The 16,183-nt window shown below is 37.8% G+C and overlaps 1 protein-coding gene across 4 annotated transcripts in view; it reads left to right on the plus strand.

The window, feature by feature from the left end:
- The first annotated feature begins 242 nt into the window (after positions 1 to 242).
- The window catches only part of map9.L (microtubule associated protein 9 L homeolog), a 50,150-nt gene continuing 34,209 nt past the window's right edge, over positions 243 to 16,183 (plus strand). The window contains exons 1-6 of one of the 4 annotated variants that reach the window (XM_018249764.2): positions 243 to 542; positions 1,981 to 2,148; positions 3,336 to 3,432; positions 6,492 to 6,809; positions 8,843 to 9,066; positions 10,548 to 10,656. In XM_018249764.2, coding sequence (XP_018105253.1) covers positions 2,059 to 2,148; positions 3,336 to 3,432; positions 6,492 to 6,809; positions 8,843 to 9,066; positions 10,548 to 10,656 — 838 coding nt within the window. In that variant the 5' untranslated portion in view covers positions 243 to 542; positions 1,981 to 2,058. 4 annotated transcript variants of the gene reach the window in all.

Consider the following 16,183-nt stretch of genomic DNA (forward strand, 5'->3'; position numbering starts at 1 on the left):
ATGGAATAATAGATATTATGTAAAGAAAAGAGGAGAGGAAGAATAATATTACTGATGGTGGGCCCCTGGTCTATGTTTTTTGGTCCCCCCCCCCTCTAAAGTTTTTTGGTAGGCCCCTGGTGTGATGTCCCAGTCCGTCACTGACTAAATCCATGCCTATTCAGTTCAGATACACACATAAAAGCAGCCAGAAACAAATTCACATCTCTCCCCCTGCCTCACTCCATGAACCAATCCCCAAACACTCTGTCTCTACACGGCACGCTGAGGTCTCTGTGTATAATACTCGCCCTGCCCCCCCTCCTCTCTGCACTTAAGCTGAGAGAAAAACACTTCAAACACCTTCTTATCAGCAAAATAAGAGACGTGCCATGAGGCCACTCCCCTACCAGCCCCCACTAATCTCCTTTCTATACCAGAACAGCTAGGATACCGAGGCGTGGTTTATCCTCGTCACTTGGTGCCGTTTCCAAGCAACCACTACAGCTTCCCTAGCTCTCTATGCTTTGTAAAGGCGACAAGGCCCGAAGGAATAAAATAAGGTAAGGGTTGCACATAAATGTGGGTGAAGAAAAGCGCGGGCAGGTAAGGAGGGGAAGAGTGAAAAATGAAGGGTGGCCGGTAATGGTGAGCGTGGATTTTGAGTGAAAGAGCCGAGTATTATCTGTAGGGAATGAGGAGCTGCTTTCATGGGATTTTTACTATTGTAGTGTTTCTTAAGCTTTTTCCCAATGGACCCGAATCCAATACATTCATTAATCAGCATTATAGCCCATTTAATCATCCACTCATTTTAATGACTATGTTCTGTTTGCAGGAAGAACTTTCATATAATTTAAGCCTCCCCTCTTGATGTAGTCAATCGCACATCCCACATTTATAATGTACACACCCCTAAGGCACAAGTAGACTGGCCCACAATGTCAGTGCCCGTTTCAGTTTAAGGTTGCCCCCTTTTCTGTAGAAAAATACCAGCCTTCCTATATTTTTATCATTTTCCCTATTAATAACATTGGCACAATCCCCAGTAGTACATCTCACACACACACACACCCTGCCTGCTGTACATCACATTAGTCTATCAGTGACCCTTATAAGAAAAACTCACATATCATTTTATTATTATATATAGTATTATATGTACAGTGTCCAACTGGCCCACCGTGATACCAGGAAAACTCCCGATAGGCCCAGGTGTTAGTGGGCCTAACCATTTGGCCTATTTCACTGTCAGTCTCTAATTCTTTATGAGAAAAAATGCTTAATAATGGAAGAATATATTAAGTAGGTATAAAAGACTAGGAGAATAAGGAGGTTGAGTGAGGAGAGGAGGAATAATAGTTTGGAAAGTGGGCCCATGGTCTAAGATTTTTTGGTGGGCCCCTGGCATCCCAGTCCGACACTGTTGGATACTTCGACCATCGAATAGGATACTACGACTTTGACTTCGAAGTAAAATAGTTTGAATATTCGACCATTCGATAATCAAAGTACTGCCTCTTTAAAAAAAACTTCGACTTCAATACTTCGCCAAATTAAACCTTCCCGAAGTGCTATGTTAGCCTATGGGGACCTTCTAGAGCAGTTTTCTAAGTTTTTTGAAGTTGAAGAAAAATCGTTCGGTCGAAGAAATCCTTCGAATCGTTCGATTCGAAGGATTGAATCGTTCGATGGAAGGATTTTACTTCGACCGCAAAGCGGTCAAATTCGGTGAAGTATTTATCACTTCGAAATTCACCCCTTGATAAATCTGCCCTTGTATATATAGAACGCATGTATGTACAAATGTATATTGTCACAAGATAATAGTGGGAGGACCCTGCTCATGAGAGCTTGCAATCTAGCCTTACAATACAAAGAGTGTTTCAGGTCATTTTATACAGTCATTTTTTAAATTCAAATTTCTGCCCATCTTCCGTGCAGAACAGTTGGCAGATTTGATTTCACCAATATTGTGTACATAATTGCTTTTCATTTTAGGCCACGGCTGGTTAGATAGCTAGCGCAAATTGGTGAGAAAAAAGAAACATCGCTAGAAGGAATCGTCCCTCACTGTTTATGAAAAGAATGGATGATGAGGATGAAGAATTTGGCACTACATTAGCATACACCAAAAGCCCTAAAACAGCAAAAAGGACTTCTTTCCAGGTATTTTAATAGTAACGTCTCAGTATCACTTAAATATGCTTGGACTGACAAGATCCGTCTGTTCCATTTACCACAGCGGGTGGTACTTCTGACATTATAATCTACAGTTACCATACTGTACAGTGCAGAGTGAGAACTTCTGGCATTACAACCTTGATCCTGATATCCTTGATCCAGAATATGGAAATTTTAGAATTAATTTTAGCATGTAGTAAAGCAAGAGATGTTATTAAAATTCCTTAGGAAGCATACGGTATAATGGGTCTGTCCATCACTTACCCTAGAATGCATATACAGTAGAACCCCCATTTTAAGGTTTTCAGGGAACCAGAAAAAAATTATGTAAAATCCGGGAAAATGTAAAATCAGGGTACTGAAAGGATATAAGCAAAAGAGGCCATTTTACTTTGAGATACAATATTTACTGTGTTACAAGGGTTACATTGCAGTGTTAATGTTACACTATTGGGGGTATGTGCAAGGCCTCTCTGTCAGTCACATACACATCCTAAAGCAATAAGTGATTGGTGCAGGACTGTATAAGAGGCAGAGTAATTGGAATTGACCATTTACAGGCAGAACCTCTTTATTTCACAAATAATAACATTCATAGTGGAAAAAAGGCTGTTTTTTGGGTACATCAGGACAAAATTTTGATGTAAAATCTGGTAAAAACATTACTTAAAATCAGGGAAATGAACCAACTGAAATGCATTATAAATTGGGACCACAAATAGAAAATGTAAAAAACTTAAAATCAGGGGACTTAAAATCGAGGTTTCACTGTATTACACAACATGGAGTTCTGAGTGTTATCATGACCCTGAGAGTAAGAGGGCAGTTTAATATACAACTTGACAGTGATTGACCTTCTATTCACACCATCAGCCAACATAACATCTGAGTTTTCAGACATTTCCATTCAAATCAGCCTTCTCTGATATGACTGGTCTCTCTTTCCCCCTAACTGCCCTGCTTCGTTAACTGGGGTCCCCAGATGTTACTAGACCACGACTCTCCAAAATGTTCAATATATAAAAGAGGTAAAGCATACTGGGAGTTGTTGTAGTCCACCAGCATTTGGGTCCCAAGGTTAAGAAACTGCTAGTGGGTGTCTGGGAAAACGTATGTATTACTAATTGACTGATTTTTAAAACGATTCATGATTATGAATTAACATCTTGCAGGATGAATTAAAAAAAGCAATCAATGCACGTGTTTCAAGACAACAAGCAATAGAAGATCATGAAGATTCAGAATACTCAGAGGAGTTTGACAGTGACGGTATGCACTGATCAATTACACTTATTATGCTGCCTATAAACCTCATTTACTGCCACCAAGGACAAATTTGTGGGTAACCGCAATACTAGAAAGGGTTAATTGGTAAAATATTGCTTGGATAAACTGGGGTGTTTATTAATCAGTTTTGATTTAGAAGGATTCACTGAGAAATTCCATGAATAAAAAAAAAGCTGTGTCCCTGTAATGGGCAAATTAACTACCGGTAATAGGTTTGTGAGAAAGATTATGTAAAAGTTATGATGTCACGCACAGCAACAAGAGATATACATATAGTACTCTGCTATAGCTAAAGCCATAATCGTTCTATTTTAACACATTTTTAACTGGAAAACATTGGTGGGTGCATGCAATGGCCTCAGCACCTGCGCTGAGAGGACTGAACTTACACAACCACAGATATAAAAATACGCACGCACTTTAACACTTAGGGGCATATTTAAGTTTATTTAGGGGCATATTTCAGTTTAAGTCCATCAATTGACTCCAAATACGTTCTTAGAGGTCCACCATAGGCTAAAATAGCAATTCGGCAGGTTTTAGATTTTTAACAGTACATGATAAATTTCGATGTTTGATTTTTTCAAATTCAAATCGAATTTGGACTATTCCCTAGTCAAAGTACACAAAAAAATAGCTCGAAATTCTAATTTTTTTCATTCGAAAATTCACCTCGACAATTGATAAATCTGCCCCTTACAGCCCCACATACATGCACTGTTCTCTATACATGATCAGTTATGAAATCTTTTATCGAGGAACCTGTTATTCAAAAATCTCTGAACTATACCATTTATTTTAAGTAAATAATAAAAATGTTAAATTATTGCCTTTTTTACTGTGGTACAGGTACAGGATACATTATCTGGAAACCCATTATCTATAAAGCTTTCCCAGTATAAATTTATGCATTGTAGTTACCATCAAGCACAAGGTACTTTTTCATTACAGGTATGAGACCTGTTATCCAGGATGCTCAGGACCTGGGGTATTCCGGATAATGGATCTTTCCGTAATTTGGATCTTCGTACCTTAAGTCCACTAAAACATCATGTAAACATTAAATAAACCCAATAGGCTGGTTTTGCTTCCAATAAGGATTAATTATATCTTAGTTTGGATCAAGTACAAGGTATTATTTTATTATTACAGAGAAAAAGGAAATTCCGGATAACAGATCCCATACCTGTACTATACTTGTACTTACTTAGTCAATTTCACCTACATACTTCCACAAAAACACTGGCCCTCATTTAATATCTTTGATCTCAGTGCTACATGCAATTACTGGCACAAATTTGCATCTGTATGAACACCATAAAGAAAGCATTTTTTGGCATGCCAAGTATGTAATACTTCGTGCACCTATGCATTATCACTTTATTAATTGACTGAGGTAAAATGTGAAGTGGCCTATGCTTTGGGCACAAAGAAGTGTTGTGATTTTGCCTTCCTTTGATACCCATATTAGGCTAGACACAGTTTGGGTAGAGTTTATTATAAGATGCAACCTTTGCATTGGTTTGTAAGGGGAGGGGGGTCATTATCTTTCATCCCCACACTCTCATACAAATGTATCACTATTTAATTTACAGCTGCACAAAGACTCACCCATACATTATCCCACATTTACAGTGGCATCACACACAAGAGCAAAAACTTTGGCACACGTCATCAGCCATTACACATTCTAATTTATACAAACAATAGTGTTGCCGTGCTTGTTAACTTTTAATATGACGCAACGAGTGATATTCTGAGACAATTTGCAATTGGTTTTAATTTTTTATTATTTGTGGTTTTTGAGTTATTTAGCTTTTTATTCAGCAGCTCTCCAGTTTGCAATTTCAGTAATCTGGTTGCTAGGGTCCAAATTATCCTAGCAACCAAGCATTGTTTTGAATGAGAGACTGGATTATCAATAGGCCCAAATAAAAAGATGATTAATAAAAAGTAGCAATATACAATACATTTGTAGCCTTACAGAGCATTTCTTTTTAGATAGGGTACGCGACCCCCATTTGAAATCAGAAAAAGAATGCAAGTAATTAAAGTGGACCCGTCACCGAAAAAAATTATTCAAAATCTTATTTTATTACATTAGTCAAGCAAAATGAACTTTAATTACACTATATAAATGATTTGAATCTTGTTTCCATCAGTCTGGGAAGTCATAATTATAACAAGCAGGCAGGAGCCATTTTGGGGACACTGTTATTAAGACAAGTCTTGTATCATCTCAGAATCTTGTTTGTGCACCAGAATGGGGGACCTGATGTCCATTCCCATGCCCTGGCTACACAATTAAATGGTGAAGAGAACAGGGGAATGTGGGGAGAGCTGTGACATGTAGGAAGTGCTGAATGGAAAGTGAAAGTAATTGTCTGCCCCGCCTCTATGCCTAGGCATTGAGGCGGAGCAGACAATATTTGATTGACAGCTGAGATTTTTAAATGAGTTTACAACAGCTATGAATGCTTTAATAAAAAATAGAAATTGGATTTCATGTTTAATTTGAAAAGGACTTTTATTATACAGATTTGTGTGTCTGGGTGACGGGTCCACTTTAAAAAACAAAAAAATAAATAATGAAGACTAATTGAAAAGTTGGTTAGAATTGGCCATTCTATAACATACTAAACGTTGAGTCAAAGGTGAACCACTCCTTTAAAGGAGCAGTATACTAGTAATGTGTGGGCCGGCCTAATACCTGTGGGACGACCTTGCATGCTTCTTCGCGGGCGGATTGAGCTCTTCTCCTGCTCTCCCTGCCTGCCACCGTCAAATGCCGGCTTCCGACTTGTGGGTTTGTCTTTTATAGACGTGCCTGCTCGTCCCGCCCCTTTTGTGACGTCATCGGGGCGGCACGGGTCTATAAAAGCAACTCGGAAGCACAGATGCGGGCGGGGCTAAGGGAGGGTGGGTTAGGGCCGGGTGCGGGTCAGGGAAATCTCGACCTGCTCATCACTACAGTATAACCCATTGTGCACCATGAGTTCAATTAATAACATTTTTTAAAAAAAATATTTTGTACTCTGTAGATGATAGCCTAGATGATTCATTTGAAGAAAAAAATGAAACCAAATCCAGATTTCAGAAGGCACTTCATAATTTTGATTTCTCTGATGAAGAGGAAGATAAGCCACAGAAGACATTATTTCTAAAGAGTAAAACCCAGTCAGAGAAAGTTAAAAAAGAAATAGACAACAATAGAATTTCAGAGAATAAAAACTCTGTAAATGCACTGCTGAAATCATCACTGTCACAAGATGGACTTAAAGACAAGGAAAGAGCAGATGAAATAGATGTAAAGCCAACTCCAAAGCCAAGGGAAACAAGGATTAAATCAAACATTCCAGGTAAGAACATTTTTCATAGCTAACAACGTAATTGTGTATTTGCTGTTTCAGGGTCCATTTCATTTAGGGGCTGATTCACTAAATTCGAGTGAAGGATTCGAAGTAAAAAAACTTTGAATTTCGAAGGTTTTTTTGGGCTACTTCGACCTACGACTACGACTTCGAATCGAAGGATTCGTAGTAAAAATCGCTCGACTATTCGACCATTCGATAGTCGAAGTACTGTCTCTTTAAAAAAAACTTTGACCCCCTAGTTCGGCAGATAAAAGCTACCGAAGTCAATGTTAGCCTATGGGGAAGGTCCCCATAGGCTTGCCTAAGTTTTTTTGATCGAAGGATATTCCTTCGATCGTTGGATTAAAATCCTTCGAATCGTTCGATTCGAAGGATTTAATCGTTCGATCGAAGGAATAATCCGATCGAATTTTCTGTGCTAAATCCTTCGACTTCGATATTCGAAGTCGAAGGATTTCAATTCCTAGTCAAATATCGAGGGTTAATTAACCCTCGATATTCGACCCATAGTGAATCAGCCCCTAAGCCTTGGAGTGCATGAGCATTAAGGGGTGCATAATTGCTCCTCTTAGTGCTCTTTTACCCAGCACATGAATCTGGTATGTTAATGTACTCTGCGCATAGCCCAGTCAATCAGCTGCACTTTGCCCAAACAGTTCACTCTAGTTTGCACATCTAAATGATTCATATGTTATGTAGCAGGAGAGGGGATGCAGAATGCACAAAGTGTGGGCAGGGTAAAAAATGATAATTGACTGAATTTTATCCATGATAATGGAACATCAGAGGAGTATAATACAGATATAGTGAAACCAATAACAGATCTTTACTGCTAAAGGGCTGTGGTTGCCTTGGACTGGTACAGAAGCCCAAAACATAATGTACAACATCTCTAGCCTACTTCTTTAGTTAAGCTTTAGTTCTCCTTTAATCACTGCTACAGAGAGTTCTGAATAAAGGCCCACATACATAAAAAACTAATACCATAAAACTAAGACAAATGAAAGCCTTGTGGTTAAGACCCCTGGATCAATTACCAAAAAATACATCTTGAATGGTAGCATGACTAAGTGGGTAAGAAATGAAAGTCATAAAAAGACCATAACATCTTTTATAGCAGATGTGCACTATGTGATGTGAACAGCATTAGTAACCATGTCTGCCCTTTACTGGTGAGTTGTGCACATAGGAAATATTTCTAAAACAGTAAAACATGAGCTCACTGCAGTCAGTCTCTATTCACTTCTTTTAGGTTTTTAAAGGAGTATTTATCAAAGCTGTAGCTCTCATTGATAAACATATTCCCCAAAATGCCATAGAACCGAACAGAAAGCGGTGGAATCTCAGACTACAGACTAAATATGTCCCATGGAGTAGTATATTCAGCACACCATCCCGATCACTTAGCTACTACTTACCTATGATTCAGATTGCTACCAATCACAGCTACTACTTACCTATGATTCAGATTGCTACCGATCACTTAGCTACTACTTGCCTATGATTCAGATTGCTAAAGATCAGTCTACAGTTTCTTATAATTACCTAAGTTAATACTCAATATCATCACAAGATGGCAGCAATGCTCCAGCAAGGTAATTTAGATTTTTAAAGTGTTTAGAAAGGTTTCTCTCATATGAACAATTCCTGATAAAATTCTTCAGAACCCTTTGAATATTCTGTTTGCTTTAGATTAATATAAAATTGTGTGTTTACTATAAGTACTAAAATGGCGCGCTTATTTGCATTTAACATATTGCTCCTAGCCTACTCTCAAATTAAGTGGGAAGTTTGCTGAACCTCAGCAGCATATATTGATCTTCTCCCTCCCTGGGCAATAATGCAACAACACAAGGGCATGTCTAGTGATTAGCACATAGATAATAGCCACACTGCACTTTTTATGTACTTCCTCTCTCCTGGCTTATTGGCTTATTGGCAGAAAATGTGTGTGTGTATATGTGTGTGTGTGTATATAAATTACATAGTTATTAATACAGTAGATAATTTTCTCCCAGAAAATACAGAAATGATGGCCGCATCAGTTGAATCAAACAGACCAATACCGCAAAAGCGAAACCTTCCAAGAAAAAGCAGCCACACAGTTTTCGGACTTTCTGGTCAAGAAGAGGAAATAGACAAAAAAACTGCTCCCTTTTCTGCTCCTTCTTCTTTTATAAGACTAAATGAAACATTTCCTGCTGATGAAATACGAATATCTTCTGTAGGGGATAGTCCAGAGGTAATTCCATCTATTCTTTTATCCATTCCTAACTGTATATGATTTCTATTGAATTGGATGACAGTTCAGAAACCCATCTTACATTACCGTTTTGGGATCTGTTATCCAGAAACCGTTATCAAGAAAGTTCCAAATTACGGGAGGGCCATCTCCTATAGACACCATTATAATCAAATAATTAAAATATTTTAAAATTACTTCTTTTTTCTCTGTAAATATAAAAGTGCCTTGTACTTGAAGCTTGATTAATTAAAGGGTTTTTTAGATAACTTGTAGTATGAAGTAGAGAGTGATATTCAGAGACAATTTGCAATTGGATTTCATTTTTTATTGAAGGTTTTTTAGTTAATTTAGCATTTATTCAGCAGCTCATCAATTTGCATCTTAACCAATCTGGTAACTTGGGTCCAAATTACCGTAGCAACCATGCATTGATTTGAATAAGAGCCTGGAATTTGGAGAGGGCCTGAATAGAAGGATCAGTAATAAAAAGTAACAATAACAATACATTTGTAGCTTTACAGAGGATTTATTTTCTAGAAGGGAGTCAGTGATGCCCATTTGAAAGCTGCAAAGAGTCAGAAGAAAAAGGCAAATAACTATAAAACTATAAAAAAATAAATAAAGAATACCAATAAAAAAGTTGCTTCGAATTGGCTGTTCAATAACATTTAAGTTACCTTAAAAGTGAACCACCCCTTTAATCTTTATTGTACCCAAAACAATTTTATTGGGTTTTTTTAAAAAAAAAAAAATATTTTTAGTAGATTTAGGGGCACATTTACCAAAACTAAAATTAATCTAATTTTTTTTTAAAAAAAAAAATCCCATACATGATTTGAACTCGTTTATCACTAATTTTCCTCGAAAAAAATCCAAGATCACAACAAAATCGAACATCGGTATGAATCGTGCGATTGACACTCCAAAAACTCGAACGAAAATCATGAATTTTTCAGATTATCTTGTGCAGATCACAATGTCAAGAAACAACTGCAGGAACATCTATCTACATGATTGATTTTTAGCAGTTTTGGGGGGTTCACAAAATTTTTTAGTTTTTCTAGACCAGAAATTTGAGGTTTAATAAATGGGCCCTTTAAAGTATGGAGATCCAAATAATAGAAAAAAAACCTTGTCCGGAAAACCCTAGGTCAGAAGGATTCTGGATAACAGGTCCCATACTTGCAGATGAATTTAAGCAACCATGATCTTTCATGCAATTGGCTCTGGAGTGTTTAGAGTCGTATTCCGGAGTCGACTGTGCCTGCTAGGATCAGACTGCCTAGTATTTTCAGAAACTGAGTTGTCTGTCTTTCATTATTTTTCTATTTATTCTAAAAGAATATGGATCACAGCTTCATTTACATAAGTATTTTTACAAAAAGGTTTTTGAATGGATCAGAAAATCCATCAAAACAAAACTAAAAATAAATTAAAAAAGCAATGTTTCACCTTGAACCTACCTTTTTTTCTGACAGACATATAAGATCTCAAAGCCGCCTTCACCAGATTTACTATATAAATTCCTCCCAAGGTCTAATGGCGAAAAAAGTGTCTTCACAGATGAGTCCCACATTGAATTAGAAGGTATGTTTTTCTTGATGCTAATTGAATAATTCATCTACATCTATGAAGTGAACACAAAAGATATTTGGAGTTGTATAATGTTAAGTGCAAAGTTTGCTAAAGGTCTAGTAACCTACAGCAACTAATCAACAGTATTTACTAGTTACCTGTTTAGAAGCAAACATCATATTGGTTAGGTTAACTATTTCAATCATCCAGTTTTACCTAAAATGTTTTGTGGTCAGAAGGGAAGACATTTTCACCTATTCATATCCAAGTCGTTGCAGCGCACTCCAAAGTCAAAAGGATCGCTCAGATAGGTTGTTGGTTAAAAATTCATCCTTTATTGGTTTACATCAGTTTAAAAGAAGAAATACTAACACATGGTCTGACGCGTTTCGTAACTATGTACTTCATCAGAGACCTCAGAGAAGGGAAGACACCCACCAAAGTTTGGGGGGGGGGTGAAAAACATACTTTGCATTGTTAGATTATAAACCAGTTTTCTATTTGATACCCTTTCCGGAAAGAAAGATTTCATTAAGCAGGAATAAAAAAAAGCATCCGCATATAAATACGTATAATAAAATACATTTTAAAAGGCTTGCATCAAGCACAGACGTTGCTTTATAATACTGAAATAGCTTGTGTAAAAGAGGTTGTTTCCAAATGATATAATTTTTTCTAGAAGAGCTTTGGTCGGGAGGGGGAGTTTACTGTATCTGCTGAGCAAAATTATATTATATTTGAAATTAATATAACGGTTGTGAACATCCCAACTAATGTAGCAAAAATGGAACAGTTCAGAGTCTGCGTCTGGATTACTGAGTTTCCAGACTGAAACACCAGACACAGGAAAGAAAAGAATAAAAAGCAACTGAATAAAAATCGGATCATTTGCCCATTTGTATAAAAAATATGTGCTGTTTACCCATGTGCAGTAAACCACAGCAACCAATAAGGCATTTGCTTTTAAACAGGTGAACAATAAATGCTTTTTGTTGTAAGTTTAGCAGGATACTAAATAAATACAGAAATGCTTCAATATCGCCAACAGTCTTAGCAGCAAGTGTCAGGAGAAGCTGTGGTAGCAGTCAAATGTTTATTTCCACTGCTCAACCTGCTGCTGATTGAAAAAAAAACAATGGCTGGTTGCTGTGGGTTACTGCTGTTGTGCAAATTTGCCCATTTTTTATAAATGAGCCCAAATGATTTTTTTCTGCTGATCTATGGAGGCGTTAGGAATATATTGCTTTGGCGGTCATATTTGCAAGCAATGCAAATTATATTTTGTTTCCTGTCTTGTTCCTCTAAAGCACACAACATGAATGACACATGCGTTTAATTGCATTTAGCCAATTTTACTGAGCTACAGACTGGCTTATGATGAAATTGCCTTTATGCCTTAAAGGGACAGTATACCACATTAGGACTTGAGCTGAACATATGTTAAAATAGGAAGTATCTGATTTTTGTTATTAACTGTAATAAACAGGGTAAAATAATTAAAGGACCAGTAACATCAAAAAAATTTTTACAAAAATTTGTTAGAATACAACAAAAAAAACCAACCAAGACAAATTAAATTTTAAAATAGCAAAGCATTTATTAAGAAATAACTTACCGAAACTCCACTTCCTGTCCTCTACAGAAAAGGCGACACGGCGACCATCCATACTGCAGTGCTCAATTTCTTCTCCCTGGCTATTCACTGACATTGTGTCCTGCAGCCGGTCCCTGATCTTCACGCGAATATCCCCAGGTCCCTGTGTTTGTCTGTATGTGTATCAGCGCGATGTACGACCCCGCCGTGCTCCTGCCGACCCCGCCGCCTTGTATGTGTCTTTGGTGGAGGATCAGCGTGGGAAGCGGGGCATCAGCAGGTCCCCATCCTCTTCTTCCTCTGCCCGCCGTTCGTCCTGCATGATCTCCTCTGCTGTGCGAGAGCCCTATGCGATGCGCTTGGGAGCCGAACCGGTGCCGATACCAATTCCTGCGAGAGCGCAGGGTTTGCACAAACAGCTGTCCAGCTGGATTGCTGCAGTCGCTGCTAAGTTATGGATCAGCAGAAGTGGACGAGCGTTTGCTCCCCGTGCCACTTCTCTGGCTGCTCATTCATTCAGCTCTCCGGTAGCTTTGGGAGAAGAGGCAGGCAGAGAAAAAGCCCTGCGGAGCTTATGTGTTGGGGATCACTAGAAACCAAGCGCATCGCATGGAGCTACTAACCCTGCGCAGGAATTGGTATCGGCACCGGTTCGGCTCCCAAGCGCATCGCATAGGGCTCTCGCACAGCAGAGGAGATCATGCAGGACGAACGGCGGGCAGAGGAAGAAGAGGATGGGGACCTGCTGATGCCCCGCTTCCCGCGCTGATCCTCCACCAAAGACACATACAAGGCGGCGGGGTCGGCAGGAGCACGGCGGGGTCGTACATCGCGCTGATACACATACAGACAAACACAGGGACCTGGGGATATTCGCGTGAAGATCAGGGACCGGCTGCAGGACACACTGTCAGTGAATAGCCAGGGAGAAGAAATTGAGCGCTGCAGTATGGATGGTCGCCGTGTCGCCTTTTCTGTAGAGGACAGGAAGTGGAATTTCGGTAAGTTATTTCTTAATAAATGCTTTGCTATTTTAAAATTTAATTTGTCTTGGTTGTTTTTTTTTGTTGTATTCTAACTAATTTTTGTAAAAAAAATTTTGATGTTACTGGTCCTTTAAACTGTGCTTCCTAAAGATGGATAAGTTGATTGCAGCTGGTTTTCTATTATTCATTGTTTCTCAAGGGAAAAAAAAAAGTTTCTCACAATTTACTCACCGTTTTGCAATTATTTTTTTTATACAAAAACACTAAAAAATAAATTCTGTCATAAACATGGGCCATAAGAAAAATTATCCAAACAAAAGGAAATTCCAATAACTTTTATAATTAATATAGAATGCTAAAAAATTAGTGACCACAGCTGGTAATGATGCATTAACATGAATGGATGCGCCACCGCCAAGGTGCCATGAACCTACTGCATGAAATGTGTTTGCTTTATTTATATGGGCCTCATAGTTCGAACACTCAAGCCCTTTTTCAAGTGAACAAACATATAAAGGTACATACAGGAAGTGGATACAGCAGTACCGCCTATGACAACAAAAACCCTACTTTTTGTTTTGTTGCCACATGGAGTATGGTTGTATCCACTCTCTGTTTGTACCTTTAAATGTTTGTTCACTATGTACTTTTCTTCTCATCCTTTGTTTAGAATAGCAGCTACCATATTAGCTTGGTGTGACATCAGGTCCTGCCTGAGTCTCTCTCTGCTCACTTATAGCTCTGGGCTCAAATTACAGCAGGGAGAGAGGAGCAAACTGAGCATGCTCAAGCCCTAGCCTTGGAGGTTTAAGCTGAAATTAGGAAGTCTGATACAGAAGTCCTTGTTTACACAATAGAAGGAAAGAAATGTGGTGTTTCTTTTGACAGAGGACTCTGAGCAGCATTACTTTGAGGGTTTACTGGTGTATTTATATAGACCTTTCTGATAAAGCTTATTTAATTTTAGCCTTTCCTTCTCTTTTAAAGGTACAGTTCTTCTTAAACGTAATAGGGATGCACAAAATCCATTATTTTGGATTCAGCCAAATCCCCAAATCCTTCATGAAAGATTCGGCTGAATACCGAATCCGAATGCTAATTTGCATATGCAAATTAGGGTCAAGAAGGGAAAAAGTGAAAAAATTTTTTTACTTCATTGTCTTGTGACAAAAAGTTATGTAATTTGCATATGCAAATTAGGGACACATGCAAATCCTGGCCGAATCCCAAACCAAATCCAGAATTCGGTCCATCCCTAGTATGAAGCAGATATTCATTTATGACTTGATTTTAATTAAGATTTTTCTACTGTTTTGCTTTTCTTTTCTGCCCCTTTCACCTGAAATATTAACTGCTGGGCAGTTGCCAGAGAAAGCGACACTGTAGCACAGAAAGCTGATTAATTCTTATTCTGTATTTGTATTGTTTACTAATTACTTATCAATCTGATCTGGCATTTTGCTAATCTGTCACTGTAACAATTTTCTGGTTGCTACTTTAAATGGAAGCCTAAAAAAAGCACACAATTTATATTCAGACAGGACAGCTGTTGAACAAACATTTAAAAAAAAAAAAAAAAAAGCAATTCTCAAAATATATCACATTTATATGATCACCCTGCATATTTGTAGCGCAGCTTTTACTGTTAGCACGAATCTCTTGGATAAATGATAGGCTCAGTCTCTGCTATTCCTTTCCCTCTTCCTATCTTCATTCCTATTTAAACACACCAGTGTTCATAACATCGAACAAGTGCATTTTTGATGTTCAGGCAGAAAGTTCCGTGATTTGCAAGCATTTTAGTCCTGAATTTATTTTGCCTGCTGTGTGTAATTTGCTCTTTAAAATTGTACCAGAAAATAGTGCTTTGAATATATTCATTTTTCTGACTGAATAGCTTGTCTGCTTTAGATAAAAGTCTGTTTTTCATCTTGGGGTCATTTTTAAAACGACTGAATCTTTGATTTGAATTGCACTGTGCATTTTATAAGTTATCTAACCATCATCTATACAAACTCGATTCTTCAAGCAAACTTCCAAAGCATCCAAAATAGTTGTTTACCATAATGAAGGTACATTTAATAAATATGGTTGGGGTGGTTTCACCCTCAGTTATAGGCTATACATGCCAGGGGTCATCAGGACAGGACATGCTTTAAAAAGGTCACATTTGAACACTGAAAATGTTTTCTGGGTAAATACGCATTTGTTTCTTATTTACATCAGCATTTGGCATTACTTTTATTGCACTGATGCATGTGTTTTTCCCTCTTTGATGCTGGAAAATGAGCATCAACCATGTTATTGGTAATTATATTTTAAAAGGTGCCAGCATTAGATTTTTAGTCAAGTTGCCAGTTCCAATAATTCTCACTAAGACTTTAAGAAATTCTCTCTATATTAAATTTCACTGACATTACATCTAAGTACACTATTCGATTTTTAATTAAGTTGTGCATATTTAGTAACATGCAGTCACTTTAAAAGAAAACGAATGCTTAAATCTCTTGTGATTGCCAGCTGGTTTATGTGCTGCCCCAGGCCGGTGTTACCTCTTCCATATAAAAAGTGCACCCGCTTGCTTTAGCAGTCTAGGTATGGGATCCGTTATCCAGAAACCCATTATCTAGAAAGCTCCAAATTAAAGCAAGTCTGTCTTCCACAGGCTCAATTTCTATCCAAATAATCCAATCCTTTTTCTCTGTAATAATAAAACAGTACCTTGTACTTGATCCCAACTAAGATATACAGTAATTAATCCTTATTGGAATCAAAACCAGCCTATAGGGTTTATTAAGTATTTACATGATTTTTTTAGTAGACTACGGTATGAAGATCCAAATCATGGAAAGATCCCTTATACGGAATACCACAGGTCCCGAGGATAACTGTTTCCATACATGTAGCAGTAAAGGAGAATGAGAAGCCTTATTCTAGAGCAGTGATCCCCAACCAGTGG

This window comes from Xenopus laevis, chromosome 1L (assembly GCF_017654675.1).
Source record: "Xenopus laevis strain J_2021 chromosome 1L, Xenopus_laevis_v10.1, whole genome shotgun sequence".
Lineage (NCBI taxonomy): Eukaryota > Metazoa > Chordata > Amphibia > Anura > Pipidae > Xenopus > Xenopus laevis.